This window comes from Anarhichas minor, unplaced genomic scaffold (assembly GCF_050575085.1).
Source record: "Anarhichas minor isolate MPS153535 unplaced genomic scaffold, ASM5057508v1 ptg000045l, whole genome shotgun sequence".
Classification (NCBI taxonomy): domain Eukaryota; kingdom Metazoa; phylum Chordata; class Actinopteri; order Perciformes; family Anarhichadidae; genus Anarhichas; species Anarhichas minor.
This window is the reverse complement of record NW_027466491.1, coordinates 194,135-212,223: the sequence shown is the minus strand read 5'-3', so window position 1 is coordinate 212,223 and position 18,089 is coordinate 194,135. Positions and strand designations below refer to the sequence as shown.

Sequence of the window (18,089 nt, the reverse complement as noted above, 5' to 3'; positions counted from 1 at the left end):
ATGTATAAGAACGCCCTGCTGTCACTCAGGAGAGTCAGCAACAGAATAAATAGCTTTGAATCTTCCTTCTCCATCTTTCTGTCTACCAATCCCTCTGTCCTCTCTGTCTGTCTGTCTGTCTGTCTGGTAGCTAGGCGACAGCAGGTCTCCAGGTCACACGGCAGCTCTAAAAAGAGCATGCACATTGCAAACATACTAGCGGTGCAGGTGTGAAATGATGTGGCAGAGATGGGGGCCACACATTCAAAGGTTGTTCACTTTGGGTTTAGTCGCGAGGAACTTTGAGACCAAACATTGTCGTTGAAGAACTACACTGAATTTGGAAGAATGAAGGGAGACATGAGCAACACCGATCTTCTGTTCTGCTGAAAGGTCAAAGTATAGTTATAAAGAGGAAATCATGTTGTGTCATGCATTTTCTGCCCTTTCTGCCTGATTCCCCACAAAGTTCCATCTGTTAGAAGTTTCAAAAACCTCCCAATGTTAGTCTGGGACTGTAAGATTTTTGCTAAGCGAGTTGACAAAATAAAAAAAAAAGTCTTACATACCCCCTATTAAACTTAAAGGTGCCAAATTCACAGCATTAATAATGCATCAAACAACTAATTGTAATATAGTGAAGTAAAGTCTACCTGAGCAGAGGATGAAGCCACTCTCTGTGAGCCTCTCTGTTGTACGCCGCTCTGAACCGTGCTGATACGGCCGTTACCGCTAATAACGCCGTCCCGACCCACGGCTTTGTCATGGAAGCGCAGCTTGTTTGTATGTACTATTCAATAGACGAAGGTCAACTGGAATGATTCGTCATGAGACGATGCATCTCACGAGGTATCGTCAGAGAACAGAGAACTGCCAAAAATATTGAAATATGTTGAGTCCAAGACATGCTCATGGATCTGGCCTTGATCACTGAGCAGTGAATTTACAGCCAGACCACAACCACAAATCCTTCTGATGTTTTTTGAGATAATCGAGCAGCATAAACTGTTGGCAATTAGGCTGCAGAGTGCACAAGCTATTCGATATGAGAAGGAACAGCCAGCCAGTGTGAAGTTTTAGTGCAAAGTAAAGAGTGTTTGGAAAGTGGAAAGTGAGTTGATTAGCAAGCTGTGATCATAGAACTCATTTGGTATTAATGTGCCGATTCAATCTTCCAGATCCTTCCTCATTCTAACCCAAACCCAATGAAAGGAAACCAGAAACCACTTCAATGTTCTGCCACACTAATCGGAATTACAGAGAAGTCCAAACTTGAAACAAACTCAAGCGAGACGACGACATTCCTAAAAGTCTGTACATCGGGTCCATTACTGTATTTCACGTTGAATCAAAGTGTTAAACACCGGCGACAAGATAACAAGCGGGCGGTGAGAGGAGCCTTCCCGCAGCCACCGATCACGACTGCAGCGGTGAGCTACAGTGAGGAGGAAGAGACATTGAAATGGAAAAAAAAAGGAAACTGCTGGACACACACTGAGTCCCACAAGAGGGACATGTGATTATGTGTGTGTGATAAAGTCTCCTCTTCAGAGCAGGCCACATGGACCCGGGGGATCTATGGACGCCATTCCTTCCAGAGACACGGTGTTCTCTGTTGTCACGGTTGATTAGTTGCGGGATCAATCCAATTTCCTCTCCTATCCTCATCCCCTCCCCCCCCCCCCCTTTTTTTTTTACTCTTCTTTCAGCCTTTTGCCCACTTGTCCTCTCCTGCCTGTTAATCGACTCTCCTATCTCCACTCTCTTTACCTCCATTACTCTCCTGGCTCTGCTCATCGCAGAACCAGACACTTTGATGTTCACCGCAGGCGTTGGAAGTTGTTGCCATCGCCATTGAGAAATGGAAGTATTGCATCCAAATTTGTACATGCAGATGACCACGCTTGTATGATTGAAGAGGCATTTGGTTAAGGGGTTGTGTGCTATGACGGCAGAAGTAGTCATTTCAAACTTCCTCTCAGGCTTGACTTTACTTCAGAGAAGAAAGTTTTAAAGGAATTCAGAAATACCTGACATTTGAAGCTGATTTCAAAACTTCCTTTTCCAATCAAAGATACTTGAAGAGGTTGAAAACATTTTTTAATATTTATATCTGGTTCCCATGCAAAGCACAGCTCTGCAGTACTCAAAGTCACGAATTAGCCGCTGCTGTCTGCAGAAGTCAAAGGCTGCGCAATATTAAATGCTGTTGCTGCTGGGCGGGCATTTCAGGCACCGCAATCTAATGGTTCTCCTCTGTGGATCATTGTTGTCTGCCCCTGCCCCTCTTTCTTATGGTGTACCACATGTATCAGTGCTTAGCTATATTTTATTTTCTTTGTTCATGTTTCCTCTAAACCAGATTTTGAAAAAGCACAGAGTGTCCCATCACTGTTACACTCTGGCGGATGTGATGCCCTGTTTGACTGCCTAAAACCGTATCAAGCATTGGATGGCTAGTAACTCATTAAAACTTAAATAAATGCTGCTGTTATGTCAACTTTTTTTTTTTTTTGAGATTTCTAGACAATAATCCTCTACATGTTTGATCAGCCTCCACAATACAGAGTTTAGATTTATATGTTATTGTGAATGCAACGCTCTCAAGTTTGGCTGGGGTTGGTTCCCTGAATTGAAATGTAAACTCTGATATAGCTACTGTTACATCCAGGATCTGTTAAGGATTTAACATCGCTCTGTTGTTATCTGAATGTCTTATTTTTTAATATCCGGTCGCGGGGACAACTGTTGAAAATGTGCTTTTTGGCTCTAACACATGAAATTAAAATGACTACAGTTTTGATAGAACACTTCCAGCAATAGGGGAAGTAACTGTTTTTTGGGATAAGATTCAAATTCCGATCACAGCAGCAATAATGACACCGCATGGTCTTAGTGTGTGAATGTGCATAATGTCCCTATTTTGTAGATTTAATTGTGTTTCACTCTCTCAAACAGATGGCAGATAAGGGGTATGATGAAATGTGGGTAGAAACAACTGTGTGTTTGTTTATCTTGTACTGTTTTGGAAGCAGGGATTGAAAAGAGATTATTGGTCGAGTAAAGATTTGCCAGATCAAACCGGACTGTAATCACACCTTTGGAAAAAAAGAGAATATTTCACAATTGTCTCGAGCTGGCTTATGAAACAGCAATATTAGCTTCTAAAGCTGAGTTACAACCTCGTTCAATACTGTCTGCTCACGCTGGCAAAGCCTCGCAGCAAATAGCAGCATCCCAGTGGCCGAGCAAAGGTCAGACCGCACAATAATTCACCATGAAATAAGTATTTTCTATCTGCTCCGTCACATTTACCTGCTCCACTTTTCTGTTTGTTTGCCCTTCTACCAAAGATCTCTATTTACAGCGCCGATTCACCTTGATGAAACCCGCGCGACCGCCAAAGCATTCAACCTACATCCGCTTCATGAAAGCGTCAACAATATCACCGCTCTTCACGTCGGCTGCTGCGCTGGTGGAAGCGTTGACCGCTGTACATGACTACAACGTCAACAAAAGACTGCCGCAGGGGAGCAGACGGACAAAAGGTCGACAGGACGTCATGAGAAATAGACGCCGCAAACACTTTGATTGGCGGGTCGCCATCATCGCCCTCGGAGTCAAGGGAATTGCAACAGAGCAACAGAATGACACGTGGTTGCGTCAGTGGGAAGGACTTCATCGCACAGCAGGAGGGCGGCATGGACGCTGTAATCAGCCTCACTGAGGAGGACGTCAGAGTGAGTGAAAAGGCTCAGGGTCGTGACTCAGCTGTGAGGTGTTAATAACACCAGCACATGAATTTGCGAGTCCCTTTTCAAACATGTTTGGTCATCTATTGCCGTGGTCTCTAAGAAAGTCTGTGTAAAGGTGCTTTGCTAAACAACCTAAAATTTAGTGATAGACCAGAATGACTACTATGTACTTAATTTCACCTTGTGTGTGTCTTCTGTGCCTTCAGATCCAAGCACAGGCAAGAGCAGCGTTAATTAATGCATGCAGTGTGCTTTGTCGGTAAGCTTATAGGCCTTACTCAAATATCTGTGGGTAACTCATACTAAACTGATAAAATAAAATAAACAGCCGTCCACTGCATGGATACCTGTGTAGGTACTGTTGTCATAAAAATATCACAAAAAAAAAAGAAAGCAAACAAAATGCCTGTGCTGCTCTCTTTCCCTAATCCTCCCTCCTTTTATCCCCCGTTACCTCCTCCGCTGTCCTCCTCCTCATCGATGCTGTTCTTGATGCTGTCGTACTCCTCGTCGATGTTCTGGTTGCCTCGGATCTGACTGAGCACGCGGCGGGCCTTCTGGGTCAGCCCGCGCTGGATCAACCAGCGAGGGCTCTCCGGCAGGAACAGGAAGCCCACGAACTGGAGCACGGCGGGGAGCACCGACAGACCCAACATGTACCTGGAGAGAGAGGAGACGAATTACGATCACAGAGACTACATAACCAGGTGTTTTGGTGTTTTTGGAAAAGCTTGGCATGTCATGCGATTTCCAATTCCATTGACATTAGTCACAGAAATTGGTTGAACTAGAAGTACCGCCTCGCGGTTGTATGCCTTCGCTGGCCAGTCAAGTTGCAGTCTACATCCACGTCTGTCCAAAATGTCATCACTTCATCATTTTCTGTCCAGGTGGACATTTGTGCCAAATTTGAAGAAATTCCCTCAAAGTGTTCCTGAGATGTCGCGAGAACGGACCGGATGGACATACAGACAACCCGAAAACATGACGCCTCCAGCCACGGCTGTCGCCGATGCGGAGGCGTTAAAAGGTAGCCAATACATTAAGTTCATGTGGAGATATATTATTATGCCAGCAAAAAGCATCAGGTAGTTTTAGTTCATTAAAATGAAACTCTGGGGAAAATGTCAAGGCTTTAATTCATTTTTATTCTGCTACTTAAAATAACCCTACATCACATTCACATTTCAGCATTTAACTCTGACCCTGAATGTAACAGATGGAGTGTTGGAGTGTACGAAATACTACATTAGTGCTGCACATATAAACCTACACTTAAACGTACACAGCATTTTTAAACGCGCTGATTTCTAACACCACGATAGAGTACCTTTACCCAGAGAAAACCACTGATATACTGAACTATTATTGCCTCTCTGTATCCGCTCATGCACACAATCAGGGTTCATCGCATTGGGTGAAGGGGTTGTTCGACAAATATAAAGTGGCGAAGGCAAAGAATAAGAGGGTACAGCACAAAAAAAAAGACTGCGATAATGATGATGTTAGAGAGCTTTATCTTAAGAGGAAGAAGAAGTGGAGAAGCAGCTCAAAACTCCAAAGAGTGGGGGAAAAACTATTCTTACATTTTTACTGAGGTAAACACCCTGACGTACATTGCTTTTCTGTCAATCCGACAACAGTCATACTCTAAACTCAATAAGCGCCTCCCCAAAAGCCATTATCGTGTATGAATCACAGCAATCTAGGTGCTTCTAAACGATCGCCGCCGTCTCCATCAGAGACGTAGTTGAGGCAAATCCTTGTGAAAAGGACGATTCTAATCTAAAGTATCTTCACAGCGCAACATTCAAACACTCTGGAGGCTGTAAACCTGCATTCAGTGTGACAGCAGGAAAAGATGCACACAGAGGCAGAACAGACTGAGAAGAAGGACAAAGAGAGAGGCACACTGTATCTTTCAAACGTACAGCACAGCTGCTTTCAGCAAATGTTAGGGGCTGACCTGTGCACGTGTTGACATTTGGAATGAGGGTTTTGTGCCAGCCCGACTTTTTCTAGCATTTGATACGAAAAAGACGTTGATATCCTATCTGACTATATGACAAAGGGAGATGGGGCTCCTTTGAAAAGTACCTCAAGTGTATTTATGCAGACCTATCTATCCCTTTTATCCGTCTAAATTGTAACTTAATACATCGTCTGTGTGTGCGTGAGGTGCGTGTCTCTGCGCCTGACCTCCAGCCGTCGCGCTGCAGGTAGCTGAAGGCGCCGTCGACGAGGCTGGCAGTGAACTGTCCGCCGGTGATGAAGAGGGTGTTAACCGTCACCAGCTGACCCCTGAGGTGGGGTGGAGAGGCCTCAGCGATGTACACTGGCACTGTCATAGAGGCAATACCTACAGAGAGAGAGAGGGAGGGAGGGAGAGAGGGAGAGAACGTTTAGCAGGAGATTCTTCGAAGCAAGGTGACTCAGATTGAGCCTTTTACAGTAGATGTTCCTTGTTCTCAAAGTAAATGCTGGCTTATATGAAAAGGATCTATTTGTATGACATAAATGAAAAATGTACCCCATATGAACCCATTGGGGCAGGTCTATAAGCTGAACCATCACAAATAACCCACACACCAATCAGCCTTAACAATATCTCAAATAAAAGATGGGATAAAAAGCAATATTAACTCCTTTCATCCTCAAAATCGTCACAAACATACTAGTACATACAGCCACACTACGGGCTCTGTGGGGTTGTACTTTGAGCTGGATGCTAACCTATGCATGCGAACATGCTCTCAATGACAAAGCTCACATGTTTAGCAAGTATGTTTACCATGCAAACAATCCTCTTAGTTCAGTGTGCTGCCATGCTAACATTTGCTAATTAGCACTAAACACACAACACAGGAGAGGACGGTGGGAATGTCATTTAGTTTCGCTGGAATTTGATCACAAACCGCAGAGAGAAAACCCGATGATGGTGCTACATAGAAAAGTTAGCCCGTCCCCGAAGTTATTTCAGTTAATATTGTCAATATTAACTCAATTTTAATTGTCATTTTAAAGTGTTTTACAAAGCTTTTACGTTTAATCATGATTACTAATTGAAATTATTTCAATAATTTCTATTGTCTGTAATGAATTCAAATGACAGTGACCTTTGACCCTGACATCAACAACCGCAGCAATGGCGTCATGTGGACATGAGGTGAATCCATCTCGGTAATGGCCTCTGCACTAGTCTAATCTGGAAAACATCCATTCGTACACACACACACACACACACACACACACACACACAGCGTGTGTTTTCCTCGGATGTATCTGACAAGGTGCCATGTGACCGCAGCTGGCTCCCGATAAGCTCTATTAATAGTCTGCCGCTGCTTTCTACACCCCCCCCCCCACACCATCCTCACCTCTCCTCCTTCTCCCTCCCCTCCCTACTGCCACCACCCTGCCCTCGACGGCCGCCATGACTACGCGGCTACCTGTTGCTATGGCAACCCACTTGCTGGGAAACCAGTCTCCGAGCGGGCACCACACCGTGGCAGCTCTGGGAAGGGAAATCGATAATCGACTGCAAGAAGTATTTTCTTACAAGATCTCCACAGAAGAGAGCGGTTTGAGAAAGGAAATCATCATCATCGACATTTCAAAGCACATTTCTTTATTAAGGAGTTCACAAGATCAGAACATTAACTTAAAAAAAGACGTTTTTCCCACTGCGTACAATTCAAAAAGTTTACAGTAATGGTTCAAAGCCATGCGGTCAAGTCTCTGCCTGGTCTACTGTTCAGTGTTGAGTAATCAGAGGAGAGACACTCGTAGACTCTGTTAAGGCTGCACAGCTCTCCGGCCTGCTGTTACAACCGGAGATATCAGTCGTCTCTTACATCTACAAATTGATTTCTTCACCGTGCGAACACACCCTGAGGATTTAGAGTCTCTATTTAAGTTATGGCTTGAAAAAAAAAGAAAAAAAAAAAGGATTATCATCAGAGGGTGGAAATCCGAGATCCAGATCACCACCGAAATTGAATCAACTGCTCTATGGCATGAAGCCTGTCTGCTCCGGCTAATTTGATGGAAATCCATTCATGAGCTTTTGAGGGATGCTGCTGAAAGACCTAACCTCTATGTTATAGGTTAGAGCCGGGACTTTCAAGACGACTGATTTCAGTAGTAAATGCAGTGTTTTGTACACAGCCAGAGGCCTCATTATAACACGGGACATAATTCCCCCTTCTCCAGATACAACCATCTGTTAACATATAACTGAAATTCCACACTGTACCATCTCCTGGGCCACTAAGCATGCTCTTTTTGCTGAAAAGCGCAGCAAGATGCGGCCGAAGGCTCTGTTCATTTTGCGGTAAGTCGACCTTCCGCTACATGCCATACTGCGATGTTGAATGCAGTTCGATCCAGCATGCTTGAAATGAGGTATGATATATTATAAAACATATTAAGTATCATGACTCAACAGGTAAACAGAGCAGCGGACAGATTGCATGCCAAATCTACAGAGAGACGGATAACACCTAAAAAAAGCATGAAATCTGTTTTTCGCTCCTTTCTGTCTGACAGCTACATTCCGACTGTGTTATGTTTGCACTGTAGCTTTGTATACTCAGATAATGACATTATGCAGACACACACACACGGACATATGCGCCCATTTTAACAAACAAGTCCCAAAGTCCTCATCTGCTGTAATGCCTCTATCTGTATTCACCTCATACAGCCGGGCCTCTTCGTCCTCCCTCTCGCTATAGTTCCATGTTCCCGTGTTATACGTCTCGGCCATATGCAACACCAGCTTGTGTCGGCACCAAGTCAAGGCTGCCGCCACACACAGCCCATACGCCTGTGAGTTGAGCTCCTACAGCTGATGTTGATGTATTTACTGAGGAATGGAACATTTCCATTTCACATCCTGCCGCAGGTGGTCACAGAGAAAATATGTTAGCGCCCATTAGAGTGAATGCCATTAAAGGCTGAGTTTTTGTCTTGCGTTGGCTTTTAAAATGCAGAATGTATTTATTTTAAAGCTGCTAATACTATCTTTTTACTTGTGTGATGTTTTCCGTGTTTCGTTTGATGTTGCATCAAGGAAAGTTCCAGTATTTTTCGCCTATTGAAATGGTATCATGCTTTGTATGAAACAGTAAGTGACAAATGTTTGCCATCACGTCAAATGCAAAACATAGCTCATCCTGGAGGCTCTTGCGACAAAAATTCTGATTATTTATGTCAAACCAAGTTTATTTGGAAAGCTTTAAGCTTTGTTTTCAAGACCTCCTGTTTCTAAAGCATATGAAAACAAATTGGCCTTCTTTGAATAATCCACAGACAGGTACATAGTGCTTTTATCAGTGAAATCAGTGAAATCGCACGCGAAAAATTCAGAGGTGCACGACCAAACACTGCAACCACTTGCTCATCACATGTCCTTTTAATTCAGGTGGCTACTGTCTGTCTTTACTTGTTGGTGGGACTCAAAGCGAAGTGTTTGAAGGGATTTGTATGAAACACATTATTGTAATGTATATTTGGAAAGCTTCTCAAGTATTCATATCCCTTTGAAGTTCTCCACTGGAGCTGAAGCTGCACTGAAAACAAGCTAAATGACTTCAACCAAAAGGTCGGGTTTCTTCACTTGCTTGACTGTGAAATCTCTTACAAACACATTCTCAGTGTGCTCCCTTTCTCATTAATGAGCTCTCTTTCAGCACCAGTGGACAGCTCCCAGCACTCCCTTCTCCACACAAACACACACACACACACACACACACACCCTCATAAAGTCATCGTCTGGCCACGCTCAGCCTCAAAGCAGCGCGGCCCAGTTAAACAAAGAATCTGTCTGAAGGCAGCCTCCGGGCACGTAGTACAAATATCGGGCCCGACTCACTTGATCAGAGACCGAGGAGGAGATACTCCACCAGACCTTCCATCACTGCGATGTGGTAAAGAGACAGGCAGGACATTTTCTGCTACTAAGTAGCTGGTTGTGTTGGAGGAAGCTAATTAGAGGCTAATGGAGCATCCTTGAAAACGCGTAGATGAAGCGAAACCTCCCCCAGATGATGCTGTTGTTGACTTTCAAGTGGGTAAGTGGTGTGAGTGGTGATTAAATTCAGTGGTAAAAGCAGGAGAGGTTGTGTCCTTTGTTAATTCAATTCAATAAGTGTGCCTAGTTTGACATCGGACTTGGACTGGAGTTGTTTATTATGTAACTCCACTTTAGAGATTAGTCACATGTGGGACTGTGTTCTTATAAAACCACATGGGGGAGAGAACAAAAACTCAAAAACAACTAATTTCTTGAACACTTGACCTTTTAGTGATGTGATTTCCACAAAACAACAGTAATATGGGCATAAACAAACTACTCGATACGTCTATACATAGCTTCCACCTGGTTAGGCTGAGAATTGTGGACTTAATTAAGTAAACCAACCAATTAGTTGTCAAACCGGTAATAATTAAATGTTATCACAATCTAATTAACTGCGCCGTTTTTATGCAGACCCTTCATCCGCTGTCTCCAAGGATTCAACATTTGCAACTGATAATTTAGCCAGAAAAGATGATTATACACACACACACACACACTGCGAGGGTGTGGGCTTATGTTTGTGCGTTTGTGTATGTGTGAGGGAATGGATTATGACTAACAAGGGCTGAAGGCATCAGAGCGGATTTCTTTTCAGAAAAACATTTCATGGCTCTTTTTCAACCCTTTATATCTAACAAGGAGAGCACAGAGAGAATCCGCTATTTTAGAGAGAGACTCTCGAGGTACCGCTAGGAACTGCAGGCCAAGGGTCACATGACAGATTGGAAATGGCCAAAGTTGTCAGTGGGCTAATTGTTGGTAGCTTCGCTAGTTTGTCCAATTAAAATATCGAAAAACAGAAAAGCGAATAAGTAAAGCAGTAAAGCTTTTAAACCAACCTGCCTGTTTTTTTTACGGTTTTACTTCTTTGACAAGTTTATTTTTCAGCAGTAAAATGTCCTGTGTGTGTGTTTTTGTTTGTGCTGCAACAAAGCGGCCAAAAAAATTATAATTGCAGGTTTAAAGAAAACGTATTGTCACTGTCAAAAATAAATTCCTACTGAAATGTATCTATTGCTACATCTTTTATATAAACTGATAAAAAAAAAGTCATTATACCCACAACCGGTGTGGTCGACGGAAAAAAAAGAAGCAATAATAGCTTGCATGGCTAACATGCTAGGTCGGCTATCCCTGGCAGGTCTCTCAAGAGTCCAAGATTAAAATGCTACGCTTGATTAAAAAAAAGAACTCTCCTTCCACGTCACAAATCACACAACCAAGATAGCTAGCCAGAGCGGATTTCTCCTCCATGATTGAAACATCTTTCCACAAATATCCTGTGCAGCGCGAAAAAACTCTTAATTTGATGCGATAGACAAGGATTTATTACCTAACTTGGCATTGTCAAACAGTCTGGTTCAATACGGCTCAGACTACCGACAGCTCGTATCAGAAAACAGTCCCTGTGCTCAGGCAAAGGTCAGATCAACAACAACAGATGAACCAGATGCTCATGTGGTAGACAGACAGAGAGGAAGGGCTTGGCGGTGTATGGCCTTTCCTGGTTTGACGAACAGCTCCGGTGACCTTTATGGCGAGTTCAGAAATGGTAAGCAATTGGCTTTCCTGAGAAGCGCCAGTCACGTTAGTGAGTGTGTGTGTGTGTGTGTGTGTGTGTGTGTGTGCAGGCCGAAAATAATTGCGTGCAATTAAAAATGGCGCCTTATTAGCGTCTCCGGCAGCTAATTGTGGTGCCAGGAAGTGTTTCATTATCTATCAGGGCCGGCTCGTGCACGCCCGCGTAATGAAGATGACCGTATGGGTAAAGATTGTGATGGCAGAAGGGGGAGGGGCTACTCATAATATAGCAGCTTGAAATGACCCCGGTGATTAGATTCTCCATATTAGCAGTCAGAGTTTGTGTATGTAAATGAAGTGTGTAGCTGCTGCATTTTCAATCTGCATTTCACATGTTTGGCCAACACCATAAACCCAGTAAAGATGCTATATACAAGATTGGGAGCATTTCTATTGCTTCCACGTGGCTCTCAACATGGTGGTCGTGGTGTCAACATGCACTAAACGCGCCGAATATCAAATTTAGCATCTTTAAGCACGTTTCGAGCGGCAGAATATAATCAATGTCTCCAATAGCAACAGGTATGCAAATATTTCAGAGAGTAAAAGGAAAGGCTTTATGAGTTTGCACACAGGGTATCTGAAGATATTAAGGCTCATTTTGGACCCTTCACAAGGCTCGAGGCTCGTTAATTTGATTCGTTCTTGTCCAGTGAGAAAAGCCTTTCCCACAGACTTGAGAAGTTACCCAAGCTATTTCCATCACAGGGAACACGAAGCTTCATTTTAGTTTCGTTAACGTTTTTAGCTGTCGTTTCATTGCACCCGAGTTGAGTGCTTTGCATCAGCACTTCCTGTCAATCACCCCTGAAGTTGCTAAAAATCAAAACAAACTTTACTGTAACATCCAGGATGTCTTTTATAACCAAAATAAAAAACTCACACTGCATCTAACGCGCATTGAAAAATACTACTCAGAGAAGTATTCCCCTATTTCCTATTTGCCATTTATCCAGCGGTGTTTCCCACCTGGTGGATGATTAGCCAAGAAGCATTCATCCTCTGCACACTCATGATGCCAGATTTAAAGAAAACAACACTTACTATAGTACGGTTGATTTATATGCCACACGACAAGAATCTAAATTACAGCCATTTATCACAAGAGGAATTACAAATGGTACTAAAAGGGGTCTGACGCCAAATCTTGATTCAAACATCAATAATTAGTTTGTAGAGGAAGGAAACACAGAGCTCCTGTCTGTAGTCAGCTGTGTTTATTAAAGAATTAAGCCTCCCCTCCTTTCCCAGTGGTTGACTGAGGAGAGGAAATGGTCTGCAATTCCTCCACGTTATCACTGAGCAGAGAGCTTACTACTCTCAGAGGGGGTGGCGTACCAAGTGCCATCGACGTGGCGCTCAGCCTGGAAAGCCAGTTTTAACAGTCCTTTCTGCGGAGGATGTGAGTCATGAGTAACAGCAACCACTATAAATAATTTGGGGTACATTGAATTCGGATCAAAAGGCGCGTTGCATGTCGAAGCGTGCGGAGAGCAGAAGGAGGAAGAGGCAAGAGAGAGGGATGATTCAAGAGAGGAGAAAGAGGGCGAAAAATATTCATGCATGGGAAGGAAGAAGTAGAAAGGGAATGTGCAAAGGTATTATCCCAGGGGAGGAAGCAGGGATGGGGCCAATCAGATACATGTAACTCTGACATCAGTGTGTGATGGAGACAACCTCACTGACACCAAACGTCTCCCGCGTGCTTCGAGGTTCGTCTTGGCTCTCCTTTTGGGCATGCTGGGATAATATCAGAGTTAGCTTTCTCTAATTCCTTAATGGCACCCAACTAAATCTAATAACAATCTTAATGATGATAATAATGAAGACAGCAAGCTGTCTTAACAGCCAGTGGCATGCAGCCTGAGCAAGCGGAGGGACACGCTGTGTAATTAGAAGCGGTGGGTAATTGCAAATATGAGACCTGAGGCAGGCAGAGGCAGAAATAAGACATGTGGGAGGAAATGGTAAGCTGAGACCTGTGGCCTTAGGGGGCAATTAGTCCAATTATGACCTCTGAACTTTATGATGGAGAGCAAGTGGGTAAATGCTGACACAGAAATCAATAACATATCACTTTAGCATTAGTGCTGGCTGAGGGGTGAGACAATTGAACTGCTTTCCATTTAAAAACAATTGTGTCAACATCAAAGTTATGTGGAGGCCTAAACCTAATCTGTTGGGTTCAAATGCAATTAGTTCAATGCTGGACTGAAGGGAACGGAGAGCGTGTTGAACACATGTCTTACCGAGCCCCACGCCGACGATGAGCCTCCCCGCCAGGAGAACCTCCTTGCCGGGGGCGGTGCTCATCACGACCCCCCCGACGGCGAAGAAGAAGCTGGCCAGCAGGATGCACACTCGGCGCCCGAAGAGCCCGTTGAGGAAGCCACCCAGCAGGGCGGAGAGGGCAGCCGCGGCCACAGTACTTGATATGAGCACCTCCTGCCACAGGGCGCTCAGGTCCAGCTCCCTCTTCAGCAGGAGCATCGCCCCGGAGATCACCCCGGTGTCGTAGCCGAACAAGAACCCCCCCAGGGCGGAGAACGCGGCCAGCACGTAGACGAAGCCGGGCGTGACATCCTGCTGGAACTGCTTGCGCGCAGCCTTCTCCAGGTCCCCGGTGGTTGTGGAGGAGGAGGCGGCGGGTGCCGCCGGCGCGCCTGCGGTGGAAGCCCCGGCGGAGGCGCCCTGGCTGCTGATGCTGGCGCTGGACGGAGCCTTGATGAGACTCCGCTCTCCTCCGTCGCTCACTTTCTTCCTCCGCTCGCCCATCAGGTTGCTCATGCTACGGAGATTGTAGTCATGGTCGACCTGCTTTCGCGACATATGGGAAACACAACACAGGACGGAGCTGCTTAGTTGTATTTGATGCTGCAAAAAATCTAATAAAAAAATAAAGCAAACAAAAACACACTTTACTAGTTGACCCAACCCACCCCCCTCAGTTTGGAGTTACTGCCGCGTGAGCTATCCACGATCACTCCCCACCCCTCAAAATACAAAGTTGTTTTCCAGCCTGGTCTGTATCAGTGCATCACATCTCCGTGGTCCTGATGGGAGAGTTGAGGAAGAGTGGGGAGGAAAGGTAAGATAGGAGGAGTGTAGTGGAGCAGTTCGTCACCGCTAGCGTCGGCATGACGCAAATAAATATTGTTGTGGAAGCACACGATGCTGGAGTGGAGCGTTTATGGCGGAGATCTGGTCTACTACAACTCAGTTCAGTCATGGAGATTATATAGATTACTGAAAACAGTTAGCCAAACATTACACTAATAAATCGCTATGGAAGTATAGGGCAACTAGGAAGTGCATGTCGACGCATGTTGACGCACATGTATTAGGTACATGCAAAATCTAAATTCTAACAAAGTAGAGTAAAACAAAAAAAAATGCTAAGGGTACGTTTAGATACAAATACCTACAACACATAAATGAAATTACAGGTTCTTAAATATGAAATATATATCCTTAACAATGAATCGCATTTCAGATTGGCTTCAGTCACCATAAATTCACAGACGAGCTGCTGCCTCAGGCATAATAGGAAAACGGCTGCCCCCTGCAGGTGTGACTCTAGTATTACAGGTCCAGGATCCTGCAAGGGGGTGACAAACTCAATCACAGAGAGGGCCACAATTAAAATTTGGGACTACGTTGAGGGCCAAATAGGGTCAATATTTAATAAACATGATAACAGGGATATTGGAGAAAGCGCAAAAATAAATAGGCTACATTCTTTTATGCATATGTACCAGAGCCAGACGTTTGGCATCTTCTCTTAGCTGCCAGTTCATTAATGGCTGGGGTTAGGTCCTGTGCTGTGGAAGCCCTCAAGATGGAGTGAAGGTGTGTATCAGTGAGAGGACTCCTGTGTGGGTTTTTGTTCATCTTCATCACAGAGAAATGCTGCTCACACAGGTAGCCTATGTGCTTCCAAACATGCAGAGCATTTGAGCAGCATGTAGCGGAGTTGAGGCAAAGGTTTCGGGGATGAAGCTTGGAAACTGTGCAGCGCCCACAGAGTCATACTTTGCCTTGAGTGTGGCATTACACTGGAGGTCTATCAGCTCCATTTGGATGTGCACAGGTGCTCTTTCCACGTCAACAAACGGATTGCTGAGCAGTTCAGTACATTTCCGAGCTGCAAAGTCGGCAAATCGCCGAGTGAACTCTGCGCCAAGTTTATCAGCAATATGGAACACAGCGGTGGAGACACGGTTTGGAAACACGGAAAGTGACCCAAGCTTCCTTGCTGCATCTGAGTCGCCCAGAGGCGCAGCTTGGCTTGGAAAGCTCTCACTGCATTATACATATCTGTGATCATACATGTCTGTGATGATCATACATGTCTGTGATCACACGCCCCCGTCCCTGTAGCTGGAGGTTTAGCGCAGTGAGATGCTTTGTTATGTCGCACAAAAAGGCCAGCTCACATCGCCACGTTTCGTCCCGGAGCTCTGTGGTGTGGCGGGCCAGTTATGATAGACGTATATGATATTTTCTCGCGGGCTGGATATACGTAATTGTACCGAGGGCCGGATTTGGCCCGCGGGCCTTGTGTTTGACATGTCTGCTAGATTGACTTTACTCAACGCAAACACACAGACAGGGGGACGTGACACACGCTGACAGGCCCAAATCCACGTTGATTATCCAACCAAAGAGCGAAGACGTTTTGTTTAAGAACATAGAATACAATGAAACCCAACAAATATTTACACTTGACAAGCTGAAACCAGTGACCCTTTGACGAGTTTGCCTAAAAGATTACTTGAATGATTGATTGCCCAAGCTCTTGTCTTAACATTGCTTGCTTTGTCAAACCGATTGGTCCACAATTGTGTAAAATATGTTGAGTTTACCATCACACACGACAAAAGGGAGGCAGCAAATCCTCACAACAAAGAGGCTGGAACAAGTCATTGTGTTTGTCATTGACTCCCTTTTTGAAGCTGAAGGCGGAACAAAATGTCTCCATGAGTCCCAAATGTAAACCCTGGTCTGTCTTGTTCGGATCTGCCTCTTTCACACACCCAAACCATTATCATTGCTTGCCTTCTCCATTTATTGATGATGGCTTCAAACGCGGAGAAAGTAATCCGAGTGAACATGCTGCAGCCTGGAGAGATGACATGGTTGTAAATGCATCCGTGTGTGGAGGGGGATCAATATGTGGACACAGTGGTGTCACACAAAATGGATAATCCGTATACGGAATGATAATGGCTCACGGTTGAGCCCATTAGAGAAGGAGGGCAAGAATGGGACACGCTTATACGCATAATGGTGTACATGGTTTCATGGTGAAAACATGGTGGTCTCTTCTAGGGAAATTAACCTTCTGATTCCAGCTGAGTGGCAGGGCCTAAGGGTGGCGATACGATTCTGTCAACCGTCTAACACTTGACTAACTACTGGCCAGATTCTCTCAAAGTAGACATGGATCTCAGCCAGAATGTTAGCGACCTGATCTTTCCACTATAGCAGCAACATACGATAACATTTCCACATGAAATAAAACACTAGAACAACCAAACATTCTTGCTCCTCGGGGAATGAAGCAAACTCTTTCCTCACTTGGAATTTGTCTGAGCACATTGTATTCCAAAGAGGACATGTACATAAAGACTGTGACCTATTGGATAGAGGAAAACACACACAGGCGCTGCTCTCCTATGACCTCATAAACATGGCCATGAAGCATCATCAGATGGCTCTCTCTCAGAACAGCTTTTGCTTCTGGACAACCAGTTTTTAAGTAAATGATCCAATATTTTATCCATGTTGTACTGACATAACTTTCTGTACTTAACTATGAGTTATGACAACAAGTTAAACCTCATGACAGTGAAATGTCAGCAGAGCACAACGGTTTATTTATCCATAGACAGTTTATGGTATACATATACATACATATGCATTCACATTATTCTGTAGTGGTTTGCAGCTGTATTTAGCTACTTAAAACACTACTTACATTTGAATTTAGTTTTACCTTCAACCAATACCAAGTCACTGCAGTTGTAGTTATATAGTTCCAGTTTAGTTTTATGCAGTAAAAGTACTCCTCAGTCCTAATATCTACACACACTATATTTGAATTGGTACGCAATATCTCAATATCACAGGCGGTGGGTTAGCGTGATAGGTCTCGGCTTAAATCTCGGCCTACTGATGTGTTGATAAGCCATTATTCTTTTAACACCTCAGTGATTTAAACTAAGAAGCATTTTAACTCAGTTTGCTCTGAAGTATAATCTTTGCATGAAAATAAATCTGAGTAGCTGCAGAAGACGTCTTTAAAACGTCATGTGGAACTCTCCCTGAGCTCTGAAGTTAAAAAAATAACTAACTACATCCTGGTTCATGCACCCATTGATCCACTTGTCCTTTGTTAACCGGCAAAAAGCATTGTCTGGTTCACTAGAGCCAAAATTAAGCGTTCCGACTTCGTCCACAATATACTTAATATTTTACCCATTATGTGTGAGGTTGATGACTCAAATATGAACAAGTCGTTGCTATTTCTGGCAGGAAACATTGGGTTTTGAGGAAATAAAAGAACCGACATATACTGTAAGTTCCAAACTCTCTTAAGCAGTTGATATTCAGTCGTCCACACTCTGTTTGTGCATCCAACCTGACCTCTTTCTAATCAGTATACACTCACAATTTCCCACGGTAGTGAA

The 18,089-nt window shown here is 44.1% G+C and overlaps 1 protein-coding gene across 2 annotated transcripts in view; it reads right to left on the bottom strand.

Annotated features, from left to right (window-relative positions):
- Positions 1-14,891, bottom strand: part of slc2a13a (solute carrier family 2 member 13a) — a 50,086-nt gene extending 35,195 nt beyond the window's left edge. Inside the window, exons 1-4 of one of the 2 annotated variants that reach the window (XM_076111788.1) lie at positions 14,080-14,891; positions 13,647-13,980; positions 5,934-6,093; positions 4,189-4,394 (exon numbers count right to left, since the gene is read on the bottom strand). In XM_076111788.1, coding sequence (XP_075967903.1) covers positions 4,189-4,394; positions 5,934-6,093; positions 13,647-13,980; positions 14,080-14,226 — 847 coding nt within the window. In that variant the 5' untranslated portion in view covers positions 14,227-14,891. Of the gene's footprint in view, positions 1-4,188; positions 4,395-5,933; positions 6,094-13,646 lie in introns of both variants that reach the window. The other variant, XM_076111787.1, reaches the window with a different exon arrangement.
- Positions 14,892-18,089: the final 3,198 nt, after the last annotated feature.